The 25,804-nt window shown below is 46.1% G+C and overlaps 1 protein-coding gene, 1 long non-coding RNA gene and 1 other non-coding gene across 5 annotated transcripts in view; all 3 read left to right on the top strand.

Moving 5' to 3' along the window:
• The first annotated feature begins 223 nt into the window (after nucleotides 1-223).
• kif23 (kinesin family member 23) lies at nucleotides 224-6,206 on the top strand. Of its 2 annotated transcripts, XM_061282217.1 has the most exons (23): nucleotides 224-378; nucleotides 609-669; nucleotides 754-885; nucleotides 1,185-1,290; nucleotides 1,366-1,502; nucleotides 1,585-1,694; nucleotides 1,770-1,940; nucleotides 2,011-2,055; nucleotides 2,456-2,568; nucleotides 2,783-2,904; nucleotides 2,989-3,085; nucleotides 3,165-3,244; nucleotides 3,310-3,429; nucleotides 3,505-3,664; nucleotides 3,768-3,929; nucleotides 4,007-4,173; nucleotides 4,244-4,417; nucleotides 4,503-4,721; nucleotides 4,844-5,077; nucleotides 5,139-5,227; nucleotides 5,328-5,400; nucleotides 5,599-5,669; nucleotides 5,744-6,206. In XM_061282217.1, exons 1-23 carry the CDS (start codon nucleotides 365-367, stop codon nucleotides 5,757-5,759), a joined length of 2,673 nt encoding a protein of 890 aa, XP_061138201.1. In that variant the 5' UTR covers nucleotides 224-364; the 3' UTR covers nucleotides 5,760-6,206. The 2 variants fall into 2 exon arrangements, with proteins under 2 accessions (XP_061138201.1, XP_061138202.1); XM_061282218.1 differs by lacking the exon at nucleotides 2,011-2,055.
• LOC133157681 (Z30 small nucleolar RNA) lies at nucleotides 2,615-2,708 on the top strand. Its single transcript, XR_009715086.1, has one exon. It is a non-coding gene; the product is annotated as a Z30 small nucleolar RNA (small nucleolar RNA).
• An 889-nt stretch (nucleotides 6,207-7,095) lies between the features above and the next one.
• LOC133156970 (uncharacterized) overlaps nucleotides 7,096-25,804 on the top strand; it is a 34,806-nt gene continuing 16,097 nt past the window's right edge. For both annotated transcript variants that reach the window (XR_009714924.1, XR_009714923.1), the window contains exons 1-2: nucleotides 7,096-7,434; nucleotides 7,666-7,746. This is a non-coding gene — a long non-coding RNA (uncharacterized LOC133156970). The remainder of the gene's footprint in view (nucleotides 7,435-7,665; nucleotides 7,747-25,804) is intronic.

The raw sequence follows: 25,804 nt of genomic DNA, 5'->3' as shown, positions 1-25,804 counted from the left end.
GTCATTGTCACGTGTACAACGAAATTTAGAAAGTGCCAACCGATCCGCGCATGAGATAAAAAAATAAATTTGTTGTTTAAATTAAATAATAGTTGAACACGTGAAATGGATACAACGGGCAAAACGACACGCCTGTAGGCGTTTTATTTTTGTAGAAAATCACAGTAATTCTTACCTTTCCTTTGCGACGTGAACGCACCAAGCGTGAATGCAGGAAGCGGAAACACCTGATCTAAAGCGACCCTTCTGATTGGCTACGATCGGCTCATTTTGAAAACGTCCTCTCGTTTGAACAAAGACGAGGGAGCGAGCGAGCGAGCAGAAATCAACAAGAGGGTGAAAGAAATAGTGGGTGCGAAACAAAATGACCAGACCAGCGTAAGTTAAAATGACTAAATGTTGAAACGTGTTGTCTGTTATCACAGTGAAACGTGACATTTGTCGATGGCGTGTTATTTTTATGATAATGTTTGGACGTTCACCGGTTTTAGTTGAAACGTTTAGCCGCAGGCCCACTAGCCTCGGGGCTGGCTAGCTAGCTAGCATGTGACTTTGTTTCCAAACTGCCAAGTAATAATGGCGTGAATTGTATTAATTTTTTTCCTCAGAAAGGGCAAAACACCCCGGCGACAAGCTCCCAAAAAAAGCGACCAGAAAGACCCAGTTGGGGTGAGTTTGAAAGCAGATGGCCGTGTTGGAGATTTGCGGTGAAGCAACCGTCTTTTATTTGTATTTGTTTTCTATCCCACTCAGGTTTACTGTCGTGTGCGACCCCTCGGCGGAGAAACCGAAGAATGTTGCATCGAGGTGATCAGCAGCAGCACCACCATCCAGCTGCATGCACCCGAAGGCTTCAAAACAAACCGCAATGGAGAATACAAAGAGGTACGGAAGAGGTTCACACGTGGAAACTTTCAAAGATGATATGAGACCAAGTTTTATTTCTTCCTACATCTTTTCAGGCATGTGTATAGGAAGTGTATCAATCAATACGAGATGTTTGGAAGGAATTGAATAGAAAGACAGTAGAACAGGCAACAATGAGAATGAACTTGAGTCAAGAAACTTTTATGCCACCAAAAATGATTCCCGTGTTTGTGCATGGTCAAAGAGCTGACTTTCAAGCCAGCCACCCTTCCTATGGAAAAAAAACGGTTTGACAATCGATTCTCTCTGTTTCACAGACACAGTACTCCTTCAAAAAAGTCTTTGGAGTGTTAGTGTCTCAAGTGGAGTTGTTTGAGAGTGTCGCCAAGCCTCTCGTTGATGACCTCATCCATGGAAGAAATGGTAAGGCTTTGTTCAGAGCGTTGCTGTTGCCTCCACCTCCGTTTTATCCCGTTGCGTGTCTCTTGTTCATCGCAGGGCTCCTCTTTACATATGGCGTGACGGGAAGTGGGAAGACGTTTACCATGACTGGCTCTCAGGGCCTAGGTGGACTTCTGCCTCGCTCTCTTGACATGCTCTTCAACAGCATCGGGTCTTTCCAGGCCAAGAGATATGTAAGGCCTGCACTGAATATCTACTTTGTTCACACATCTGTGTAACATCTTGGACCTAATGTTACGTCATCTATTTTTGCAGGTCTTTAGGTCAGATGATAAAAATGGCATCGAGGTCCAGAATGAAGTCGATGCCCTGTTGGAGAGACAAAGGCGTGAAAATGTCTGCGCTCCCAAAACCGCCTCATCCAGGTTGGCCCGAGTCCCGTCCGTGAACACGAAAGCCGCTTCTGACGTTTAAGCGGCAATTGTCGACTTGCGCTTTAGGCAGAAGGTGGATCCCGAAATCGCCGACATGATCAAGCCGGCCGAGGCGTGCAAAGCGGATGACGTGGATGAGGACAGCAGCTACAGCGTTTTCGTGTCCTACATTGAAATCTACAACAACTACATTTATGATCTCCTCGACGAAAACCAGGAGGATACATTTAGGCCCAAGTGAGTTCCAAGAAATCAAAAAGGAGCCTTCAGATGCTCACTAGATGAATGTCATTGTATTTTCTTCTAGGTGGAATGGCGGAGGCACACCTCTGCGTCAGAACACTGACTTTACGTACGTGACCAGTGAAGAAATAGTAACTTCAAGTTTCCCATAACAGTTGGCATTCCAGCTGCTCCTTAGGATGCGTTGCCATTGCCACTTACTAAAGTTAGCAAAATCAAAAAGAATCAGTAAAAGCCGCCAAGCATGTTATGTTTTTGTGTATGCTCGCGTTCCGACGTGTTTTGTGGCAGCAGAGGCATTGGCAAAACAATTGCATGCAGTCAGAACATCTCTGGCCATGGCATTCTGCTTGTTGTCTGTCATGGCAGAGCTCCAATTTCCCCCGAAATCAGCTCCGGTCCTTTTTTCAGCCCCACCTGCCGCATCCTCCTCAACTCGACCGAAACAAGCAATCTGGTGTGTTTTGAGACTAACACTGCCCCTTCTTCTTTCTTTCCGGTGACGATAGAGCACCTCAGTCTAAAATTCTCCGAGAGGACCAGAACCATAACATGTATGTTGCCGGTTGCATGGAGGTTGAAGTCAAATCTGCCGAGGAGGCCTTTCAAGTCTTTTGGAAAGGTGAGCGGTGTGGATTTCGAAGGAAGGAGACAAGAACGTAAGCGTCATGCTGTGATGGAGCGAGCTATTTGTCTGACTTGGTATTGTTGCCCTGACTCTGACCAAGAAATGACCTCCATTTTAATCTTCTCTCTGAGCGTACCACGCAAGAGTTCCTTCCAATATCCATTTGCAAGAGGTTCTGGCTGGTGTGTTGATAATGTCGGCGCTCTAGGTCAGAAGAGGAGAAAGGTGGCCAACACCCGGCTCAACCGCGAGTCCAGTCGCTCCCACAGCGTGTTCACGATCAAACTGGTGCAGGCCCCTCTGGACGCAGATGGCGACAGCATCCTTCAGGTGAGCTGGGGCCGAAGAAAGCTACGTTCATTGACACCAGACTAGACCCTCCGGTTTTCTTCTCGTTCTTTTTTCAACGAGAAGAACCAAGTGGCTGTCAGTCAGCTGTGTCTGGTGGACTTGGCAGGAAGCGAGCGAACGGGCAGGACGGGGGCCGAGGGCACTCGCATCCGCGAAGCAGGTAGGATCTAAAACGGATCTATTTTGTCACAGATTTGCGCTCGCCTAGGATGCCGCCAACCACACGCGTTGCCTTGCAGGAAACATCAATCAGTCTCTACTGACTCTGCGCACGTGTATCGAGGTCCTGCGAGAAAACCAGATGTGCGGTACAAACCGGGTGAGTGAGTCCCACCCACTGTCCCGCCGTTGTCCCCAATTTGATTGCATCCTTTTGTGCACTAGATGGTTCCCTACAGAGACTCCAAAGTCACCCATCTATTCAAAAACTATTTTGACGGAGAAGGCAAAGTCAAGATGGTCGTCTGCGTCAACCCGAAGGCCGACGACTACGAAGAAACCTTGGTCGGCTCCGCGTGCGCTCTCAGCCTCCCTTTCCGTTGGCGGTTTGTCTAACGTGGCCTTCTCCACATTGTCCAGCTGGTGATGCGCTTTGCCGAAATGACGCAGGAAGTGGAAGTGGCTCGGCCGCTGGACCGACCCATCTACGGCTTCACGCCGGGGCGCCGCAATCGAAACCAGGCTTTCAAAGAGGAGCTATCTCGCAAGTTGGAGGAGCGAGGTGGTCCGGTCGACACAGGTAGTTTGTCGTGTCATCCTTTCATGGCCAAAGAGGAGAAAAATGAAAGTTTTCCACACTACCCCCAAAAAAAAGAAAAAAATTCTGTTGTGTTTCCTCACAGACATAAGTTCAGTTTTGAACTTGGCGACGCACAGCCTCCCTCCTATCCCCTCCATCGAGGTGACGGACGCTCACGATGACATCACCCTGCCGAGGCTGATCGAGGCTCTGCAGAACAGACACAGAATCAGACGGGCCATGTTGGAGGACTACAACAAAGCAGGTGACCGTTCATGGTTGACCTCACCCCCCGCTGAACCTTCTGGCCTGACTTCTTTTTTTTTTTTTTTCGTCTTTTAGCCAGCAGGATGACATCTCTTCTGCAACAGCTCGACGGCAATATCAACTCCAAAGAGAATTACATGCACGAACAGAACAGCAAGCTTCTGGAGAAGGACAAGATCATCCAAAACAACACGGCGGAAATTGAGCGCTTGGAGAAAAAAGCAAAGATGCTCGAGCATAAGGTGGGCTCGTGTCCAAGGCTCAAGGCCTTCACAGCTGCTTTCTCCGACTGAGCCGCGTCCCCGTTTGCAGATTGACATCCTTCAGAAAACCACCAAAATCTACGAGGACGACAAGCGTTCCCTGCAGCACGAGTTGGAAACCAGAGCGCAAAGGCTGCAGAGGGAGCTGTCCGAGAAGCGACGCATGGAGCAGCGCATGCACGGGGCGGTCACCGACACGCAGCACAAGTGGGAGAAAGAATGCGTGAGTGTTTCCGCTCCATGCGGCCAAAGAATCCCTTTCGTCTTGCCAACCAATGACGTGGCGGCGCCTGCGTCTGGCCACGCAGGAGAGACGCGTGAACGCCATGCAGCATGGGATGCAGAACAAACTCTGGGTGAAAGACGAGAAGCTGAAGCAGCTGAAAGCCATCGTGACGGAGGGCAAGACGCCGAGTCATCCTGGTCCCGCGCCCCGTCAGACGCAACCCAAGTCGGCGCCGGCGCCGCCCCCCAGGGAAGAGCGAGTCCCAATGCCTGCAAAAAGATCTGCCTCGCCTTCACCGGCGGTACGTGGGAGTGGCTGACTTTGGGTCTTAACGTCATCATTGTTTCTAAATGTGCTCAATTGAATTTGTTTTCACAATTTGGCTGGTTGTGACTCCCCCTCGTGTGTGTGTGCTCAAACCAGACGTCGGCGCCAGTCCGGCCCCTGCACCGGCGCTCCCGCTCAGCAGGTGGAGAAAAGTGGGTGGACCACAAGCCTTCCTCCAGCCTGGACTTGGGAACGGTGCTCCAGCCCATCATTCCCAACGCCATCAAAGTGTCTGCGCCCAATGAGAAGGTGCTGTCCAAGTGCGACAGATACGTGTTGACGCACCAGGAAATTGCCTCGGATGGCGAAATCCAGACCCAACTTATTAAGGTGAGTCGTGGAGCGTCACTGAGGGACTACATGGGCCACTTGCTCATCGTACACGTTCCAGGGTGATGTGATGAAGACCAGAGGAGGAGGACAGGCTGTCCAGTTCACGGACATCGAGACATTGAAACAGCAGCTCACCAACATTGAATGGTATTCACTCTTTGTCTGGAGTTAACCACTGAGGTTGCAGACGCTGTCAACAATTGTGTTTTTTAAAAAAAATGAAACTTGTATGTTTTTGTGTCCCAAGCCGCAAAAGGAAGTCTTCAGAAGGAGATGGCAGTAGTCAAAAAGGTGGATCTTTGGCCGATGTGGAGAACAGGGTAAGATGATTGTCATCCGAAAACTGGAAGAGATGAGCAAACTGCTTGGTCGCGTTGCGAAACAAATGCAACCATTAGAAACATTTGTCATCCGAGCCCTGCAGGGAAATATGCCTATTTGTTTTTGCCGTCCTATTAAAATGAGCAATGAAGGGCTTTTATTGTACTAGTGGGTTTCAAATAGTGATTTGTCTACAGTGCGCTGTCGCAATGGAGATGAAGGCTGGCTCCACGATGGGACCTGGCGTTGAGCATCATTGCATCACCAAGTAAGCCGCTGTTGTGTTTTGTAAAACCTGGTTTACGTACGGGACGAACCGAATCCATTTATTTGCATTTACAGGCGCAGAAAACCCTGAAAGCAGAAAGCGGTTCCACTGAGCATCACTCCATTTTGGTCTTTTTGTGCAATACTTCCAAAGCTTTATTTTTTATTTGTATCTTTGCTGATATTTAACATTCATCACTTCTGTATTATTCAAGTGTACACTTCCAAAGCTGTTCATAAAATATGTCAGGTTTTGTGGGATCTATGTCCGTTTTGTACGGTGTGCATTGTGTGTGTGTATCCCCTTTATAGTTTTTGTACTGTAGTCTAAAGTTTATAAAGTACTTTTTTTTTTTTTTTTCCCTCCAGTAATTTCCTTATTAATTGAATGCTCCTGTTGTCACTGTACTCTGGTATGAGATTCCTTTGCACCGGGTTGATTTGTGTGGCTGAGTGCAATACAGTAAATAAGCACTGGGTGGCAGCACAGGACAATAGTTAAATAAAGACAGTCCTCGGAGAAGGCTCATCCGCTACACTCTTGGCTGCTGACTGCTATCAATTTGGACAACATTGCAAAATAGTCATTGCAGTCGTATGAAATTTTATATTTACGTGTTTCTACTGACAATATAATTGGATCTGCAGGAACAAAGTCATCCCCCACCCACCTCACAGCTGGGTTGAAATTGCAAATCGCACTTTTGTGAAATCCAAATAAATATGAGCACGCATTTCCCGTCCCCGCAAAGCTGAGCCCATCAGAGACGGTTGAAACCTCATTTGGCTGAGTTTCAATTGGAAAGCGTTGAAGAGTGACTAACATGGAGCCTCTTGGAGAAGGTCAAGAGCCCGGAGCAAGCAGCGGCCATTAAATTCACTCCAAGTGCTTTGCTTTTTGACCAGCCTTGCACCGCACTATTATGGTGTGCAAACCCTCAACGCCAAGTGGCACAAGCATCATAGACATGTTATTACGTTGGAGCCTCTAATCAACATTACAGCTTTTAAAAGAGACTCTTGAGAAGGTGAGGGCGAGAGAGAGAGACGCATCCATCCGCCACTCTGCACTGTCGCTTGTGAAACATTTGACAAATGTTCACGTTCTACTCAATTATAGTATCATTTGTTTTACCGCACATCCATTTTAAGACAATTATATTTACTTAAATCTTTTTTTTTTTAACTCCAAGTACTGCCTTAATTCAAATAAAAAAAACATTAAAATTCAGTAGCGTAGAAGATGTTGCGATATGAGACGGGTTATTTCTCAACGGCCAAAAATGACACGTTATTAACGCCGATAGATTTCGAACGCATGCAGTGCGCGTCTTTGCCTCTAGGGGCAGTGTGGTGCACACATGCAGATAACTCGCTTGGAGTAAGTACTACGTTGACGCCAACACACCTTCCTCGGCCGCCATGATGCACAAGGTAGTTCAAATGTTTGAATACTCGGAGGGAGAGAAAGAAAGAAAGAAAGAAAGAAAGAAAGAAAGAAAGAAAGAAAGAAAGAAAGAAAGAAAGAAAGAAAGAAAGAAAGAAAGAAAGAAAGAAAGAAAGAAAGAAAGAAAGAAAGAAAGAAAGAAAGAAAGAAAGAAAGAAAGAAAGAAAGAAAGAAAGAAAGAAAGAAAGAAAGAAAGACACCAGTCAGTGAACGAAATAATAATGAGGCACTTCTTGTGCATGGAAGGCGAGTGTTGGTGGACACCATGAAAAAAGACCAATTCAAACAAAAAACAAAAGTCAGTGGGGGAGATTTGAAGGTAAGCATAGTTTTAGAAACATGAAATAAATTGTACATTTGTGAGATTGATGTCACTTAAAAAAAAAAAACATTTTAATCTATGGACCCTCCTTATTATACGCAGTATGCTGTTTATTGTACGCTAATGTAAGTATACAGTTGGAAAATGAACTTAAATAAATGAATATAAAGTCAGAGTATTTAAATTGGCTGGTTATGCCAACTAATGTGTTTTGTATCGCTATTTCAGCATGTGGCCTTTTTTACTGAAAGCAGAAAGAGCAAACATCAACTAGGATTCTACTTTCGGCGATACAGCATTCTAATTAAGGTAAGCCATTATAAACTTCTCATTAAGAATGGATACTTGGACAATTCATCCAACCACAATTCATTTGCTGCTGTCAACACGATGTGATTTTGGAAATTCACTAGTGCCTTCATAAATACTATTTGACCAACCTCATGGATCCTAATCTAAAAGGACTTGCAAGAACCTCAAGCACAACCGCACTAGAATTCCCCATGACACTTTCCATCAGTGGCATAGATAAGAAATGGCTGTCGGTGAAAGTCAATTAGTGGCAAGCGTGCAAATAGCGCGTGAGAGTCGAGCGTTGCTTGAGCGGGCTGTCTCCATGGTTGCGTGTCAAAACTGTGGATGCCTTACAGCCGAATATTCTACGACTGGCATTCAAACGTCTTGCAAATCTTTCCTCTTTGCCGCTTGCTCACGTCACCTCGCGCTCCTTTGCAGAATGAAAATCCTGTTGTTGACGCTCACAAAGGTCCAAAGCGTGTCATGATATATATTTCAGTAACACAACTGGGCCAAATGTGTCGTGTCTGTTAAGCAACCAATAGTTTTACAAATGTTTCCTCTCTTATTGAAATGTTGCTGGTATTTTGGCTTTTATTTGTGAGTCTTCAATGTTGTTTTGGCCCACCCACAGTGGATTGAAATGGAAGAATGAGATCTGCTCCTTAATTATGTTCTGGGTAAGTGGACCTCTGAATAAAACAATGAGTAGTAATATTAGAAGCCACTATCCCAACGTAGCAAATTTAGCCCTCTTTGTTCTCGCCAGTCGACTTAAGTGCTCGCAGTTGTCAGCCGAGCGGAGACTGGCTGCACTTGTAGCTGGCCGTGTCCTTCCTGTGGTGACAGTATGCCATGACGGATTTCCGTTGACTCGCTTTCATTGTAACCGCAACGGAGAAAGAGGAAAAAAAAAAAAAAGATCACAAGTGCTTGATGTCATCCAGTTAAAGCTGCGGCTTTGCGTGCAGTTGGCAGATGATTTAAGCAGTAGTGAAAGGAGTTTGCTGACGAAATGCGGTGGCGGGGGGCGGTGGCGGGGGGGCTGCACTCACGCTTGTGCAAAGCGACCCAATGGATGATGACTAAATAACGTCTACTTTGAATATGACAGGGGTTGACTTTCTCACATCCCTCAAAGCAACAAAAGACTGAATAAGCGTGATTAACAAAAAGCATGGATATTAAAATAAAAGTCCACTCAGTACCCACTGGGCCTGTTCAAATGACAAATTTCTGACTATTATAAGGACCTGAAAAAAAAAAGTCAAAAAACTCCTAGACTAGAACAAGAAGAACTTTATTTGGAGTTAATTGGAGAGACATGACTTTAAATGTGATTCACTCATCCCACTTCCAAGAGGGTGTGCACACTTGTGCAAGCACATCATCCCAATTTACTTTCACCAAAGCGTACATATGTGTAAGTCGGTCGGGCCCATGCTCGCTTTTTAAACACGCACATTAGTGGCTCATCTTTTTCAAATAGTCTTCCGCACGGCCGCCCTTATCCACCACTTTGCACATTGGTGCTCAATTATAGGCGGCGCATTAACCACTTGTTACTTAATTCATTAGCTACGGCCAAGTTGTTCCTTCTAATAAGGCGCCACCTCTTATCACACAAGCGCAGGTATGCGTTGAACGGCTGCGATGAAAGCAACCGCCGGAGAGGAGAGTTCTGGCAAACCGCAGCAAAAACCTACTGCGAGGTGTGGCCCAATTCACAAAGCGTGTTGTTCTCACGCTGTGTTTAGTTTACGCCCGTTGAACGTAAACCTGCGGTGGCGGTGGCGGCGCCATCCCGGATAGTAACGGCGCCGTGAAAAGCCCATCAGGCAACCGGTGAGGTCAATTGAAGCAAACGCCGGGACAGCTGGCAGAGAAATTGGGATCGATGGGCTCGGTGTGAGACCCTTCGTGGGGAGGAAAACGGTCTTATATCAAGCCATCCAATTCGCTCTTCTCTCTCGTATTTTGCTAGCGATCGCCTCCACTCGCTCGCTCGCTCACTCAGCGGCCAAATGACAGATGGCTCCAAGCAGACGGGCCGGGCCGGCCGCCGGAGTGATCAATACGCACATCAAGATGACTGAATCCTTTGAAGCGTGTTTGTAGAGCTGGATTTGCTGAGCTAACACGGTCCACATAGAACCCCCTCCAATAAGCTTGTTTGGCGAGCGAGCGAGCGAACGAACGAGCGAGCGAGCATCCTCTGTGTTTGAATAGGAACTATTCAAATGGAGACCAGACAACGCCCCTTCCCTCCCTCCCTCCCCTCTTTCTTTCTCCATACAAGCAGACAAACATGTCCGCCCTGCCAGTTCCTCATTTTCTTCTCTCTCTCTCTCTCTCTGGCTCCTTTGTTTGTTCACTTGACTTCTGCATGCTTGATTACTCGCTACCTCAAATATGGAACATGAAATTGGGCGTAAGATTGTGGAAGCGCTGTAAGGCCAAGATTCCATCCTGAGAACGTCAACTTGACACTTGCTGGAAGACAAGTGGACTTGCATGGATAAGATAATGTTCAAATGTTTTTCTCGTGATGGATGGTGATAATTAGTACGAGTTTGTTTTTGTCGAGACTGCAAAAATGCACTCTAATAAGAGCTACAGGAAAATGTTTGTCTTTACAAGTATAGTCATGCTCTTTGCCATCCATCCATCCATCCATCCATCCATCCATCCATCCATCCATCCATCCATCCATCCATCCATCCATCCCTTCGCAACAGGAGCACACAGTCCCGTTCCTCTCAGCCCGAGGCCTCGTTAGCGGTAATAAAGCGTGTAAACAAAGCGCGGCGTGCGGCGTATTTTAAGGTCATGGCAAACAGCAGCAATAACCTCGCAGTCAGCACAAAGTCGTCTCCCTGATGTGGCGGCGGCGGCGGCGCAATCTCCCCATTTAAATCTGCTGACACGCGGAAACGGCAACATGAGCTAATGCGCTACTTAAAGAGCATAATCGTTCTTTCCCTTCCTGTTAATGAATGCTAATTAGGAGTCTGGAGCGGTTTCTGGCATGTGCTGGCTGGCCCTCTAATGTGCCGTATTGTTCTCCTCGCTTCAGCTCAGCACTAATGCTGCTGTGCCAGCTATTAAAGTCAGATAAGCCATCCATCTTGAACATTGCCAGCCAAAGCCACGCTAATAGCTCAGCCATTCAATTGTTCATTTCCATGGCTTCCGCTTTTAGTTGTCTCCGTGCACACGTGAGCCGACGTTGCCATGTTTGGCAAGAAAATAAATAACAAGATGTCCGTCGTGTCAAGCTCTAAAAGGTTTTCAGGTGTGACTCTTAAACGGGGAGACGTAATAATGTGATGTAATGCGTGAAATGACTCGCTAGTAATAAGGTTAATCACATCCACACTTTTAACGAGCAGTAGGGGCCATATTAGCGGCCGTATTATTCCCATTCTGGACTCGTGTTGATTTTACGATTGATTTTAAGATCGGCCACTTATTCACAAGGCAATCTAGTTGACGTAGGCCACTGAGAATTGGCGGCCGAGAAAAGGAAGACAGAAATGAGACATTTCCACAAGCTCTTCGTTTGAATACAAAGCCAGCTGTAAAGTGCAAATCGCAACCCAGTTGTCAGTACCAGGAAATGATGATAGGACGTCTAGGAGGAAAAAAAAAAATTTCATTCCGTGTCTGTTGAATGATGAATACGTTGCCATCAGAGTGAGAGAGTAAATCCAACAAGGTGATATTTGTCATTTTCCCACAGAGTGTTTGGTTTATAGAGCGTGTATGACTAATGGGGCTTGTGGTTGAGCAGGCCCGTCCCGTCGCGCAACACGGGAAGACTCCACTTGCGGGACTCTATTAGTCTACTCTTCATCATGTTTCATTCCACTTGGCAAAAAGCAAGCGTTGTTGCTATTTCTGCGCCGGCCGGCCGGCAAACGCTGATGAATTAAACAGAACCCGCCGTTGTTTACGTATGACAACCCGTCCGTTAATAGACCTTTTCGCTGCTGTTTATACAAACTACACCAGGCAATCGGGTGTGATCGATGGCGTAGGCGGCGACAATTGCTTTGGCAACCAAATCGGACAAGTTTCAAGGCTAATTGAGAATATTTAAAAGCACATTGGCTCTGGAAGGGTTGTAGAGCGGATTAGACCATCCAACTAAAACGTAGTTTAGCCATCATCAAAAACATCATTAGGAGATTTGCAGTGAATCATGGATCATGGTCAAGCTGACATCATTTACATTGCATGTCTTCAGGCTATTTCCATTCTTTGTAAGAGATGGAAAAAACGAAATAAAATTCCCACACTCCTTGTGCGAGGAAATGCAAGAACACGCAATCTGTGAGAATGACCAGATGGATGTAGCATGTTGTAGCATGAAAATATGTTTTGATTCAGCGAGACTATTAAAGCTTAGCGTCTTTCATGTTTCATTCTTCTGGAATGCCGTGTGAATTAAAGACAAGTCTCAGCAAGAAATACTCACAATCACATGCCGGTGGGTGGTGTGGGGTGGGAGGTTTTTGCACTTTGCGCAACACAATGTCAACAGACAAGTGGCGAGTCGGCGCCACATTCATTGCTCGCTTGTAAAGAATCTATTCCGACGTGACTGCGTCAATGACGACGGGCTTCCGTGTCGGTGTTGTTTTTACGACGACGTAGTCAAGCGCGCTCCCAATGAAAACGTGCCCCATTTTCCTCGATGACCCCCACGTGGTCTTTATGTAAATGTACTCCAAGATGGATGTGGATCTTAATGATAGGGATCCCCCCTCAAAGCACCTTCATTAAGTTGATAAGATTCAAATGTTTCCCCTCCAGCTGTCAAAATGTGAAATATGTCAAATAAGTTGGCAACTTCACTCGGAAGCCAATATGTCGTCGACTTGCCCAAAGGTATGCTTTCAAATCTGGATATATCACCCAGCTACTTTTAAGTTCATTACCCTCCACTGAAGCAAAAATCATTCGAGTATTGACCTGACACCTCGGGTCAAATACCAAAGAGCTAATATTTGCAAAACCTTTTCAAAGATAGAGCCGTATCTTTCGCAACAGCCATTTTTTTTTTTTTGTACCAACCAACCAGTTTCACAAACAAACCAGACAGTTTGAGGTTTTGATGTTTCGGAAATGAGTGTGTCATCTCCCAAACTGCATAAACAAATCTTTTATCTTTGCCGTCGATTGACGCGCATCCGCCTTCTCTCGCAACCGCTAACAGCTTAGCATGCTATGGAATGCCGCTCCACACAAAAGGCAAAACAGGTCTTAGTGGAGCGCAAACAGCCACGGGCGGCCCGGCCCGTATGGCGCCACCGCTTCGTCGAACAGACAATCATCAGGACTATAATTATTTGATGTCTGCCAAAACCTCAGCGTGATACATGCTAAGTGATTAGCTTGCGCTTTCCCACAAGAAACCGCTGCAGGTGTGAGAGTTCTTTGGAAGGAAGGAAGGAGTGGTCGGTCCTGAAAAGAGCTCCACCTCTGGGCCTGGAGCTTTCTTAGATAAGGATTACACACGATACAAAGGCCTTTCCAGGCGTGCTGCTCTTGATCTGACCTCGGACAAGGATAATCCAGAAGCTTGTTACGCCTATTTAAAACGTAATTGCTCGCTGTCACAGAACAGGAATCTTCCCCAACCCCCCCTTTCTTTTTTTTTTTTTACAAGGACCATAAGCGCCAAAGACATCAATCTTCTTTGCGGAGTAGCTCATCAACCTAAAAGGGCGGATAAGTGATCTGGCAGATGAAAGATAGGAGGAAACCCTTGTGAGCCACAAAGGAGTAGTAGCTTGTGGTGGAATTGTTTGTGTGTTTCTGGGCGGCGCCGCAGCACACAGTTTCGCCTGGAGCGCCAAAGGAAGAAGGGCGGGCGCAGCAGGCTTAAGCAACGTGGCCGCTGGAGAACCGCGCTGCTTTGCCTGGCAGGCAGCTCCAAAGGCGTCGGGGTGTCACCTTGCGGGTGTCAAGCCCTACTCGCCCTGAGTCACTGCTCCGTTGAGAAAAACATGTCAGGAATGGCAGCTGTTGAAGCGTTTTTCTCATGGCGCTCCAAGTGGAACAGCTGACTAACGCAGGCCGATGCTGCGAGGAGGCCATTTGATGAGCTCAACTGGAAGCTCGTGCTTGGGATTTGTACTAAGGGAAAATAGCTCCCACCAGATCCAGCAGGTGGCCAAAAAGAGAAAGATTTGCACTTAGTACTGCTTCCAGTGCCGTACGGCCGTCAATGGGAGTGATTGAGTTAACATGGTTTTAGACCTGCACAGAAGTTGACCCGGAATCTATGGAATGACTCCAATTTGTCTTGATGGCCTCAAGAATCAGTTGATCAACAAACCTGTGTGAATTAATCATTCATGAATTAGGCCCTTCTCTAGTGGTTCAAATGGGATGAGGCAGGTTTAGGGGCGGAAATGATTTCACCCAACATATTCTGCCGAGCAACATGTTAAGTATCCATTGAACTAAAAATGTGCTGTTAGAAGATAAATTGTGGGGAAAAAAAACATCACAGTAAAAAAAAGTTTTTTTTTTTAATCTCTGTATGGAGCCAGCCATCCATAGTGGTTGGTGCCTGACCAATTAGTAAAGTCTCTGCTGAGATGTCTGCTTTTTTTTTTTTTTTTTTTTCCTTTCCAATGCCCAATCTTTCTAATCATTGTTCTAAAATGCCAAACTCCAGAGAGACGCTTTAGAAGTGGAGCAGTTTGATATCTGAGATGAAGGCACTAAAGTGCCGCCTCGCTCGCCGCACACCTTCCACTGTAACCTTATTTCACGCTGGCGTGTCAAGAATTTGTGAGGCAGTTAGTGGCCGTCATTAATAAGCACCCTGGCCGGCTTGACAGCTGCTGATTGGAATGAAGAGCAGCGCTACAGCGGACCGCTCCAAATTTCCCACGTCTCCATTACGGGGCGTCGCTCGGCTGCCAAAACATCAGCGGTCATCAGAGAAGAGCGAAAACACGCTTTCGCACCACAGACGCCTTCCCCTTGCCTTTGCTGGAAGGGAAGCATTAACACAGCAGCAACAAGCGCATAAACACATCGGCAGATATCATTTTCCGTCAAAGTGAACATCTATCTGTTGGCTTCATGCTAAGCTACCTTTGACCTCTCGCTCGTGTCTGTGCAATTAGTAACTACAGTTCCGGAGTGACCTCAACAACAAAGCGGGTCATGTTTTTCGAGATTATTTTCAAATCTGTATAATCTGTCAATTGGCTGTCCTGGGTCTTTAAATGTAGTCATTGCAGTCCTAAATGGACGGGACAACAATGATTGGATCTAAAATGACTTGAGCACTTTGTTTTTAGCAAGCCAGCGTCATGCTGATGCTTATGTTTTGTAACCCAAAAGTTAAAGTTAGAAAATGGTTGAAAAGTCACATCATGTCTTTACAATCTGCCACCCAAACCACAATGTCTAACCGTGGAAAATGTTATTAGCTCCGGCCGGCCGGGGCAAGTTGTTTACTCTCCAGTGGGCGCAAATCACCGCTCTATTACCCACAGGAATGTTGCGGCGCAGCACAGGCTGTGATTACAATTACCCTGAAATGGCTTCGGTCAAACTAATTATAAGTACATGTCATTTTTAGAAGTGGTAAAGTGACACTGGACAGAGTCCTGTGACATTGTGTCTTTATTTTCTCACATGAGCTGTTTTGGCCAAAGAGTAAGGAGCCAAATAAAGACATGTCTTTCCTGGAAGTATAAAAGTACACAGCACGCTGATTACATTTCAATGAGTTACTGTAGTGTAGAGTGATGTGGTCATTTGACCAAAAGAAACTTTTGCATCCTAAGCCTACTTGTCAATTTTGCATCATATGCTGATTATAAAACTACTTTTAATTGAGTAGTGCAGGTCAGGCATTTTTCTTTGGAGGGTGGAGTGACTGAAAGTTTGTGGCCTTGAACATTTTGATCCTTGTAATGACAGAGGGCTTTGGCATGGGTCACCCTGTCAGCACTCGGCATCCGCACATGCCTGCTGCTCCTCAAGGCACGCGCATGAGAATATGGCAACGCCCGTATGGATTCGTACACGTGCACATCGTTGGAACAGATTCACGGTATTTCCATTCATTTGAATGAGGAAGGATGATTTGAAAGGAAGCACATTGCTATTTACAAGATTGGAGTGTGTGTGTGTGTGTGTGTGTGTTCCATGTCACACTAAAAGAAGTTGTTGCTAGGCAGATGCAGTGTAGGATTTATTTATTTATAATAACACGAGGGTAGTATAAAGAGCCTTAAAGGCATCAAAACGGTCTCATTATTGTCATGTTAGCGTGGTGGATGGTAGCGTGCCAGTTAGCATGGGCTCATAAATGATGCGAGATAAACATTGAGTCGTGAATCCAATACATTGAAATAGTGAAAAAGCACTGTAAAGTCAGTGACGTTGAACTTTTAATTTTCCCTGCTATGTCGTAACCCCAATTTGAATATTTGATTCACCCTCATCTCCTAGCCACTGAATAAACAAAGAAGGCCACAATGCACATGACTCCGGATGACACAAACACACATGCATAAAGAGTGCAGAGCCGCCACAGGAGGTGGCAGACAATCAAGAACGGGAGCCTTCGTTTTATAGCTGCCGCTTCCTTGTCAGCTTTACTCCTGACAGCAATAAAACACTCCATAATAAAAGCCGGGAAAGCAGCAGGACTGCAGCTATAGATAATCTACTCGGCTCATCCGCCTCACACTGCGTTTGCATTTCCTCTCCCCAAATTCAATATGCAGCTTTACGTCCGGCCGTACCCCCCCACCCCCCCCCCCCCCGGTTTTAAGCGTAATGAAAAGCAGTGAGACCAAGCTTATCTGCTGGATCCACATGGGCAAAGCAATATTGTGACCTTTGCTACTTGTGGGAGCACAAGCTGCTTAATTAGCTGCTTGTATGTTGTCCATAGGGGAGCTCTGGAGAAATCAACCTCCAGGTAAAAACTAATAAGGGACTATCTGTTGCGTTGTAAAATAAAAATTCATCCGACAATAGAAATAAAAGACAAGTGATTTCAAATCGGATTCTAGTCGCTAGATATCAATCGAGGGAGTTTCTTCTCCCTGATCTGCTTGGAAAACCGAGTGTTTGTCCCAATGCTATTACCAGACGAGCTAACAGCTAGCCAAGCTTCTCCTCCTCCTTTTTTGTCTGCTAGCACTACTACTCGTATTATTTATTTATTTATTTATTTATTTATTTATTTTTATTATATATTTATTTTTATTATTATCGTGGTACCTCTGTTTTTTTGGGATAAATCCTATCCAACAATTATGGCTAAATCCTAATGGTATGAAAACCAAAGCAGCACTTACTATAGGAAATAAGGACCTGTCAATTTATTTGTTCCAGACACCCCAAAATGTCAACAGAAATACATTTGATAGGGAATAACTATCATTTTACAGACAAAATAAAAAGTACCTGAAAAAAACCCAATAAAATTGTGTGTAATAAAAGCAGTGTCCGCTCCTTGCGACCAGTCTGAGTCCAAGCCACTTGCCTCCAAAAGGCAGCTCCGCCACCTGCCTGCTCGCAAGGAGACTTGACATCTCCTCAAAACCTTCAGCTGCTCTTGGCCTTTCTCGCCTCCCCCCCCTTTAGCCGCATACGGCTGATCACACCAATCAAGCTTTGATTTACAGTATTTACACCGTCCTGTTGCCTCCGCTGTGGGAATGCGAGGAACGGAACGGCCCGACCCGGCCCGGCCCTCCCTGCAGGCGGCATAAATGCCAACCAATCAGCGATGCCGCCTTGTTCCCCTTGGCAGGCTTCCCCGTGGTGGCTGTGATCACAGTGTTAACAACACGTGACCTGGCCTCACAGCCCACAGTGATTAAGGTTACATCCCAGGCAATACTTTGATGAATAATTAAAAGGGCAGAGAGAGCTCAAAGTAACTTAGCCAGTGCCCTGGGGTCTAATAACCTTCTTGGACTGTATTAGGTAATCTATCCACTGGTGCTGGTTAATGGCACAGCTACACACACGTACGCAGGCATACCAGAGCAACACACGATTGGGTCAAGCTGAAGGCGACATTACTGATTCATTGTCAGGTTGGGGTTCTCGTTCCGTCTCGTGGTGTTTTCAGGTTGGGTCGTGGGCGAAAGGGTGGAAGTAGCACGTGTTACTTGTTTTCGACACCTAATCAAAGAGGCACTTGTGTATTTATTTACCGTGTGTGAGACACAAATGTGGAACAAGAGCTACGTTGTGTCCTTGACACTTTGAAACCCGAGTGGTGTTTATAAGTTGCCATTAAGCCTGCAAAGGGGATAGAGATTCACCTCCATAGCAGCGCACGCCGTTAATGCCGCTAACGTCATTGGCAGAGCAACGGGGGTCGTTCGCACTATGCCAAAATATGACCTGTTTGATGGACTGCACCCTGAGGATAAGATTAGAAACTGCAGCTTCCTGAATACTTCCCGTGCTGACGTTTCTTCTTTCAAATTTGCAGCGCTGAACACAAGCGTGTTCCGCCATCTAGTGGCATACAGTGGAATTACACTCAAATGAACCAAAAATGACCACAACCGGGTTATATCACTGGTTAACTGGATGGTTGCATGTCAGGTTATAGTGACCGAAGATGTGTTTTTCCTTTCTTCCGCTTGAAATGGTAGAACACCAGCTGGCCATTGTACTTAAATGGAGCATTTTGCAGGTAGTGACAAACACGGCCTCTTTCCGTTGTTAGGTCCTGCTGTGTCACAGCTCCAGCAGTGAGCAGAAAGGAGCTGCCAGTGCAGAATAATTAAGAGCTGTGTGGAAGTGACAGGGTCACCAGGAGGTATGCTCGCAGCAAAGCTCCTCTTCTCAGCTGCTTCCTCTGTGAGCGAGCTGTCACTGCTCAGGCGTATTTATAGCATCCGAGCAAGCACTCCACTCTCCCCTCTACCTCGCCGACAGATGTCACCTTCAAGCCATCGTATCTGGGACAAAACACAATGCTGTCAGCATTTCAACAGGACACACACACGCACACAAAATCAACACAAGTATTGGATTATTCAAAGGACTCCTCATTCACTTTGACATATTCCAGGCAGGCATGACTCTCGAATTTCCCATCGAGGGGCGGTTTCGAATTTTTGCAAGCACGCCATCGGTTCATTTATTTGCCGATATTTTGAACGTTTGTCGTTTCCAAAACAAACTGCGGCGGTGATTGAAGTGACCTGGCAAGTACTCGACTGCAGATTGAACTGTTTGTGGGCCATTTTCTTCAGGAAATGCCAAAAGATGCAAATGGTAGCTTTCTTGCTAGCTTATTTCAAAGACTTGGTCCAGGGGTGCTCATTATGTCACGCTTGTTGAACGTATTCCAACATGCAGAATGATGACAGGCGTCTCCGTTATGGGTGTGGGAAAAGGGGCATTTTCTTCAATCATTATTATTTAAATCAATGCTTTTGCCTAAAGCTACGAGACTTGTTAATTTGACGCCTCCGATAAATAATACATTTCACTGCTTTCTAATCCTTGCGTGTTGTAAACATGCAAACAAGGCCTCATGGCGCACAACAGAGACTCCCAAACTCATTTGAATTTCAACACAAAAATATACTCGGAGAATAAACGCGGGGAAGTGAGCGAGGGCGTACGTCATGGTGGCGGACTGTGCTTCTCGCTACTTCAGATAAGCGACAACTGGGCCTCGCTGACTGAATGTGTTGACATAGCTTTAATTCAGCTTGATACCAGACACCAGTAGTCCGTCTGAGCCTCTGAGTGCCGGCCGGGGTGTTAACCTCTCAGAGATACACACTCAAAATATACAAACGGCAAGCTTGACTGGCCAGCGGGGATTAAAAGAACTTTTGCACACCTTCCACTCTTGCACCCGTTTGCAATATACGTGAGTCAAATACATCAACGGATCCCTTTCTTGAGGAGAAGTCGTTTGCTTTCATGAGCTGCTAGCTAATAGCGTCGTCGTATGTCGTCAGAATCGTATTCGTCTCTCCGAGAGGCTCCTTTTCCCTTCGTCCTAGGGGCGATAAAGTTCAGCGGCGACGTACTAACGTCGTTTATAGCTGTGTGATGCAATTTATAAATGTGGCTAGGATTTGATCCTTTAACCTTAAACAGGTTGCTAATGTGTCAGGGCATCTGGCTTGCGGTGGATGAAGTGTTGGTTACTCAATATCAGCATTCCTCGCAGGCCATGAGCCCGCCTCTGCCAAAGTGGCTTTCTTTTACCGCCGCAGCGGCGATAATCGCTTGATGCTTGCGGCTTTCCAGCATGCCCGATCGCCTTGCTGACAAGTATGGCTAACCCCAGCTGCTAGGGCGACTCCTCTGTCACGAGGCGCTCCGGTGGGCTTAAGAGGAGTGGTGACGCTAAAAAAAAGATCTGTGAGCCCCTCCAATCAAAAGAGACGCTTGTTCATTTGGTAACCAATAGCAGAGCTTCAATAAAGCCCCCACGTGACCGAAGCGGCAGCCGCACGACGGGCCTCGGTGACCACGGGATAAAGCAGCAATCAGGTGCTACATTGTTTAAGTGCGTTAGCTCAGATTAGACCGCCATTGACAAATGTCACAGTAACCTTCCGTATGCAGTCCGTGCTCCCCATTGGGCAAACAAACAAACGGCATGGACAGGAAACAGGAAATAAAATTAGCTGACAAATTGTTTGTGATACTGAATATTAAAACCACATTTGACGAAAAATACAAGCTCCAAATTGCTTACACGTGACATCATAACACTATTTAAATGCAATGGTAGAAGAGCCCAAATCATTTGGAACAAAGTGTAGCTCTCTACGGTTGTTAGCACCTGAACTCAACTCTTCAGCGTGATCTTGCGGTCGCCATCTTGTAGTCCAAAATACATCCAATATAAACAAATGTTCCAGCAAAATACAGTTATCGGAGGGGGATGGACTGTCCCGTCTTTTTCGGTTTCCATCGACTCACGGTGAAACGTTTGATGAAAACAAATAAACCTGAAGATATCATTCAAGTCATGTGCCGACGGCTCATTTAGTAGATCCCAAGCCAATCCTAGCTCACTAGCTGACACTCTATCGCAGGGGTCCCCAAACTTTTTCCTGTGAGGGCCACATAACCTTTCCCTTCTCTGATGGGGGGCCGGTGTCAGTTTGTAACAGAAAAAGTGTGACGATCGTAGGGGAGCTTAAAAAATTGATTGTTTTCCAGAAAGCCACACATAACCAAATAACGGTTATTTAATAACCCTTTCCAGGTTCTTTACAGAAAAAAAGTCAGGAAACAAATAATAACACTATTAATGAAATAAATAATAACTAAATAACCCTCTCTGAGTTCTTCACAGAAAAAACAACTAAAAAAATAAAATAACTATCTCTGGGTTCTTCATAGAAAAAAAACCATGGAACATTAACTTTCTGTTGTGCCATGCACAATCTTAACAGATAAAAGTTCAGCTCAGTTGTCAGAGCAGAACCTCTCTGACACATATGAGCAGTCTCTTAAAGTTCTTGTGTTCCTTCCTTATAATCCTTTTGTAGGTTCCAGTAGGCTTGTAGACACCGCTGTCTTTTTTGTTAAAGTTTGATTTGAAATTTGTTGTGGCAATTCTTAGGCGAGATCCGAGGTGTCGGTCCGTTTACCTCGATCTGTGACGGGTAGATGTTGACGTTCATGTGGCTGAAACTGCATCTGAAAGCTCAGCGCGCGAATTACAAGAATGCTGTCGTCACAGCCCACGCTCTAAATTCGGGACTGATACAAATAGAGCGCGAGTGCGCCATGTCCGTACACGCACGCACTTGTGAGTGTGCACCGAGCTTTCTGACACGGCTTCCGGTAGTAAATGCGCAGGCGAGCGCTTCCCCATCTACTGGGGAAACGCAGTCATTGCAGGCAAAATGACCAAAAAAAAAAAGTTTAATAATACAATTTGTTCAGGGTTGGCGGGCCGGATTAAACGGTCCCGTGGGCCGTATTCGGCCCGCGGGCCGTAGTTTGGTGACCCCTGCTCTATCGCATATTCTCACAGTCAATTTCAAGTGCTGATGTGCCGAACGACGATTCTCTCGCGTACCGTTAAATTGACGATGAAGAGGCCCGAAGAGCCGCACTCGAAGGGGGAGGGAGGGGCTCCGTTCACCGCCACCTTGCACGGGAAATGCTAATGTCAGGCTGTCACAGACGATCGGTCCAATCGACTGGTTCAAATTAGCAGAGCGGCTAAGACTGCGGACTGGAGTCGCTACAGTGATGCTAACTGCTTCATTTGTACAAGGTGAGACAGAGATTTGGCAAAAACAAACTGAAACTGTGCGCAAGTGACTTCAATTCTAAAGCTCAATCCTAAAACTTGATCTTTTATTGACGCCAGTCTGACCTTCGTTTTTCCGTTTATTGACATTGGGCCAGTCTCGAAAGCTTTAAATTCCTTCATGGAATTGAGACGTGCTACTTGCTACTTCGCTTAGCGTAGCGCATTAGCGGGTGCCGCGCCGGCTACTGTTTCTCCAAACGAGAGCAGCTACATATTGTGCCCGCTCCGGAAGCCAATGTGCTCTGTTGAATTCACTGCCAATGGACATCATTTATCTTTATTTAAGGCATAAATAAGGGCACAATTAAAGAAGAACTTCCACTGTGCCAACAAAACACTTGTTTTAATATATACACAAGCAAAAGTTCCATGACTAAATGGCCAACTAGTGGTCATGTGGAAACACTGTTTGTCATCATTTCTTTGTTATTAAACGGGCTAACTTGATCCAAAGTCAAGATTATAATTCTGACTTCCTCGCACTGTAAATCTTTGTCTGTTATGACACACTTAATAGTTTGACGCTTCTGATAATGACAGCACACGCTAGTTCCAAATCGTAAAGCTTTCAGTTAGTATGGCGCTAAATAAGAGACGAGCATTTTCACTCTTTTATTAATTACACAATGATGATGGCATCTGACAACGATCCGGGCGGGGGAAGCGGCATATTATTATCGCCGCTTGTCAATTTGTCAACATAGTAAACATGAGCTACTACTTCTGGCTTTGGTTTATTCATGCAAGCTTCGCCGTCGTATGGATTCATTTGTCTTGTGCGGGCGGGACAACCTCAATTTCATTCTCTGTCTAATCTCGAGTACCTCAAACGGCCAATTAAGAGATGAGCCTGACTAGAATGACCACGGAAGCGATGATTGATGAGAAGTTCTCGAAAAGGAACGAAGATGATATCTATGTTCAGTTCCGGTGAGGTAGGAATAAATGATCCCTTGATGGCTTGCTTAATTAGAATAAGTGAATCCCCCACTTGTATGGAAATTGCTATCTGATTTTTCATCCAATGACGTGCACGCGCATAATGATGGCAACCGTGGCCATTCTCATCATGTTAATGAAGAGCGCTGCCGCTTAACACTTTGGCTGGGCGAGAGGAACGGAACGGAAAGGAACGTTTTGTTAATTGGACATGGAGTGCTGCTAACAATAAGCTACGCGTGGCGAGATTCGCCTGGAGGAGCCGGCCGTCCGGCCGGGCTGCGGATTTGTTATAATTGGCCCAAAGATGAGGAGCTCAAGCCAGCTGTAAGCATTCAGACTGTGACAGTGGACTCGTATTGGCTTCTCCTCGGTGAAAATGAGCTCGAGATTGGCAGCCTCGGGAGACATAATACATGTCACAGTCTACAATAATGGTTCATTTGAAATCCTTGTAGCAGCCCTCTCGCTCTCCGTACCCTTCTTGGAGTTCACTTCCCCTCACTGTCAGCCGTTGGTTCCCAGTTGATCCTAAAAAAGCTTTTCATCTTTTCCTGCCTCCGCCCCCGCGCACCCATTAGTCCCATCCCGCCACGCTCTAACGACCAAATGCATTTCCTGGATTTTCTCTGTAGCAACCATTATTATCATCCCGGAGCTAATGTTTGAAATTCAATTGCGGCAATCCATATCCAGGCCAAATGACTGTCTCCCTCCCATTTGAAGCGGGGATTCCCAACAAGAACAGAAATGGCGTCTGCGGAGCAAAGATAAAAGCAGTCGGCTCCACACGTAGCCGAGGTCTCCGAACAACGCCTTCATAATATACTCCAACAGAAATGCTTCGACAATGCTCGACCTCCGCCGGCCTTCCGAGGATACCGATTCATTTTCGTACATTCGTGAGAGCGGGCACGCGCGTGACCTGAATTGCTCTCTTTGCAGCTGTCGAAAAACCGCAACTGGGCCTATTAATGTTTCACAACACGGCGTATCTGCGCTTTTTCTTTCGCGCCACCACCACACCGCCAGAGGGAAGGCGAGGTTTGCTTGACGCTTGGGTGTTGAGACACAGACAATATTTCCCCCATCTCTCAATCGCATGTGCGCTGTGCTTTCATGAATTAATAACGGGCACTTTGGAGGCCAGGCAGGAACATGGTGGACCACATGCTGATGGAAGTTTAATGAGCAGCACGGGGACCGCCATGGCACCGGCGGCGCAATAGGCCATGTCCCCGCCGGCCCTCCCCGCAGAGGCGCGGTGTTTGGGCTCTCATTACCTAGATAAATATATCTGCCCCGTAGATCAGCCCCCTCCCCCCCAGCTTCTTCCTCCTCCCACCCTGGGGATGATATCACGACCCTGATTACTGTGCCCTGCCCTGGGGAGGGAGAACGGCTGGCCTGGCCTGGCCTGGAATCAGAAGAACACAAAGATCAGTCTCAATTCGGCTCGCTGCAGCCGTGACGGCAGCTGAGCCCGCCGAGCGTGACGCAGGTTCCGGGTGGTCCGGGCTCAGATCATCCAAAGGCCACAATTACAATTGTGCGTGGCCAACGCACGCAGTCAGTCATCACAGAGGTTAGTATAGCTAACGGTCGAAGGCCCCGCCCCCTGGACTAAATGTCGATCTCCCTATCTCCTCCTCAACTGATGAGGCTCTGAGATGCATTGATTTAAGAGGCACCGCAGACATTGATTTGAGATGGCCGAGGTAGCGGGGCACGGAGCTTCCTGTCTGTCTTAATGACTAGATCAAATGCATCACACCTCGTCAAGCGGCCGCTCCGATATCGATTCCGCTCCAGACCAAATCCAATCATTTGGACTCAAATGTATTCTGTGATCCTTTACTTCATTTCTTTTGCCTGTGATCCTCAATTTGTAGCAAATCCACCGGGGATTGGATTTAAACACACGCAGCAGCTTGACAAAGGACCATGGCTGTGTAAATTCAGTCATGTTTACCTACTATATTTATAATGTATACACGATAGTGATACTGCACATGCTCGTAAAAACAACACTAGATAGCACTTTTCCATGTAAACATTGTTGAAGCTAACTCAGAAGGCCCATTCTGCTAAAGTACACTAGCAAAATGCTAACACAATATGAAACTATAGACAGGCTAACGGATGGCATCGAAGTTCTAGTATAAATCTTTCAATTCAGAACAAAAATGCTGCCACAGAGCATGCAGTCATGATATGCTTGCGAAAACATTTGTTTCATAACTTTATCTTTCAACTAATTCATGTACGTTAACTCTGCTTGTGTGTGCACCACACTGCCCCTGGAGGCCAATGCACAATCAACAGGAGTAGTACATATAGTACATTTCATGTTTGCATCAAGTGGAAAGGGATTAGTCCAAATACTGCACACTGTATAAAAGTATCAAGTACAATTTATTATTGATATTTACTTCTATTTATTTATTCTTATGTTCAAAATGTGGTCAAATCTACGTCGCCTTATGTCAATATGAAATAGGTGAAATTTTGAATTGCGAAATGCAATCCTAAAGAGGCATAGCCTTCAAACATTGACATTTTACTGCCGCTGCCATACACTTGATAATGACATTATTTCAAGTTCTCCGCCGTGGCGCTATTCCAATTCCAACATGACTCCAAATAAGTCCCGCCCACCGTACAGAACAAGACAGCCACGACATGCGTGAATATAAAAGTGCATCTGTATTCAAAGTGCAAGCGAAAGCTGGCTTTTGGAAGCAGATGTAATGAAACAGGAGGACTTGGGTGAATCCCCCCGTGCGCCGGGTTCTCTTGCTTCGCCGACGTCTTGCA

This window comes from Syngnathus typhle, linkage group LG7 (genome assembly GCF_033458585.1).
Source record: "Syngnathus typhle isolate RoL2023-S1 ecotype Sweden linkage group LG7, RoL_Styp_1.0, whole genome shotgun sequence".
In the NCBI taxonomy this organism is placed as follows: domain Eukaryota; kingdom Metazoa; phylum Chordata; class Actinopteri; order Syngnathiformes; family Syngnathidae; genus Syngnathus; species Syngnathus typhle.
The sequence above is the reverse complement of the archived record's forward strand: the minus strand, read 5'-3'. Positions and strand labels throughout refer to the sequence as shown.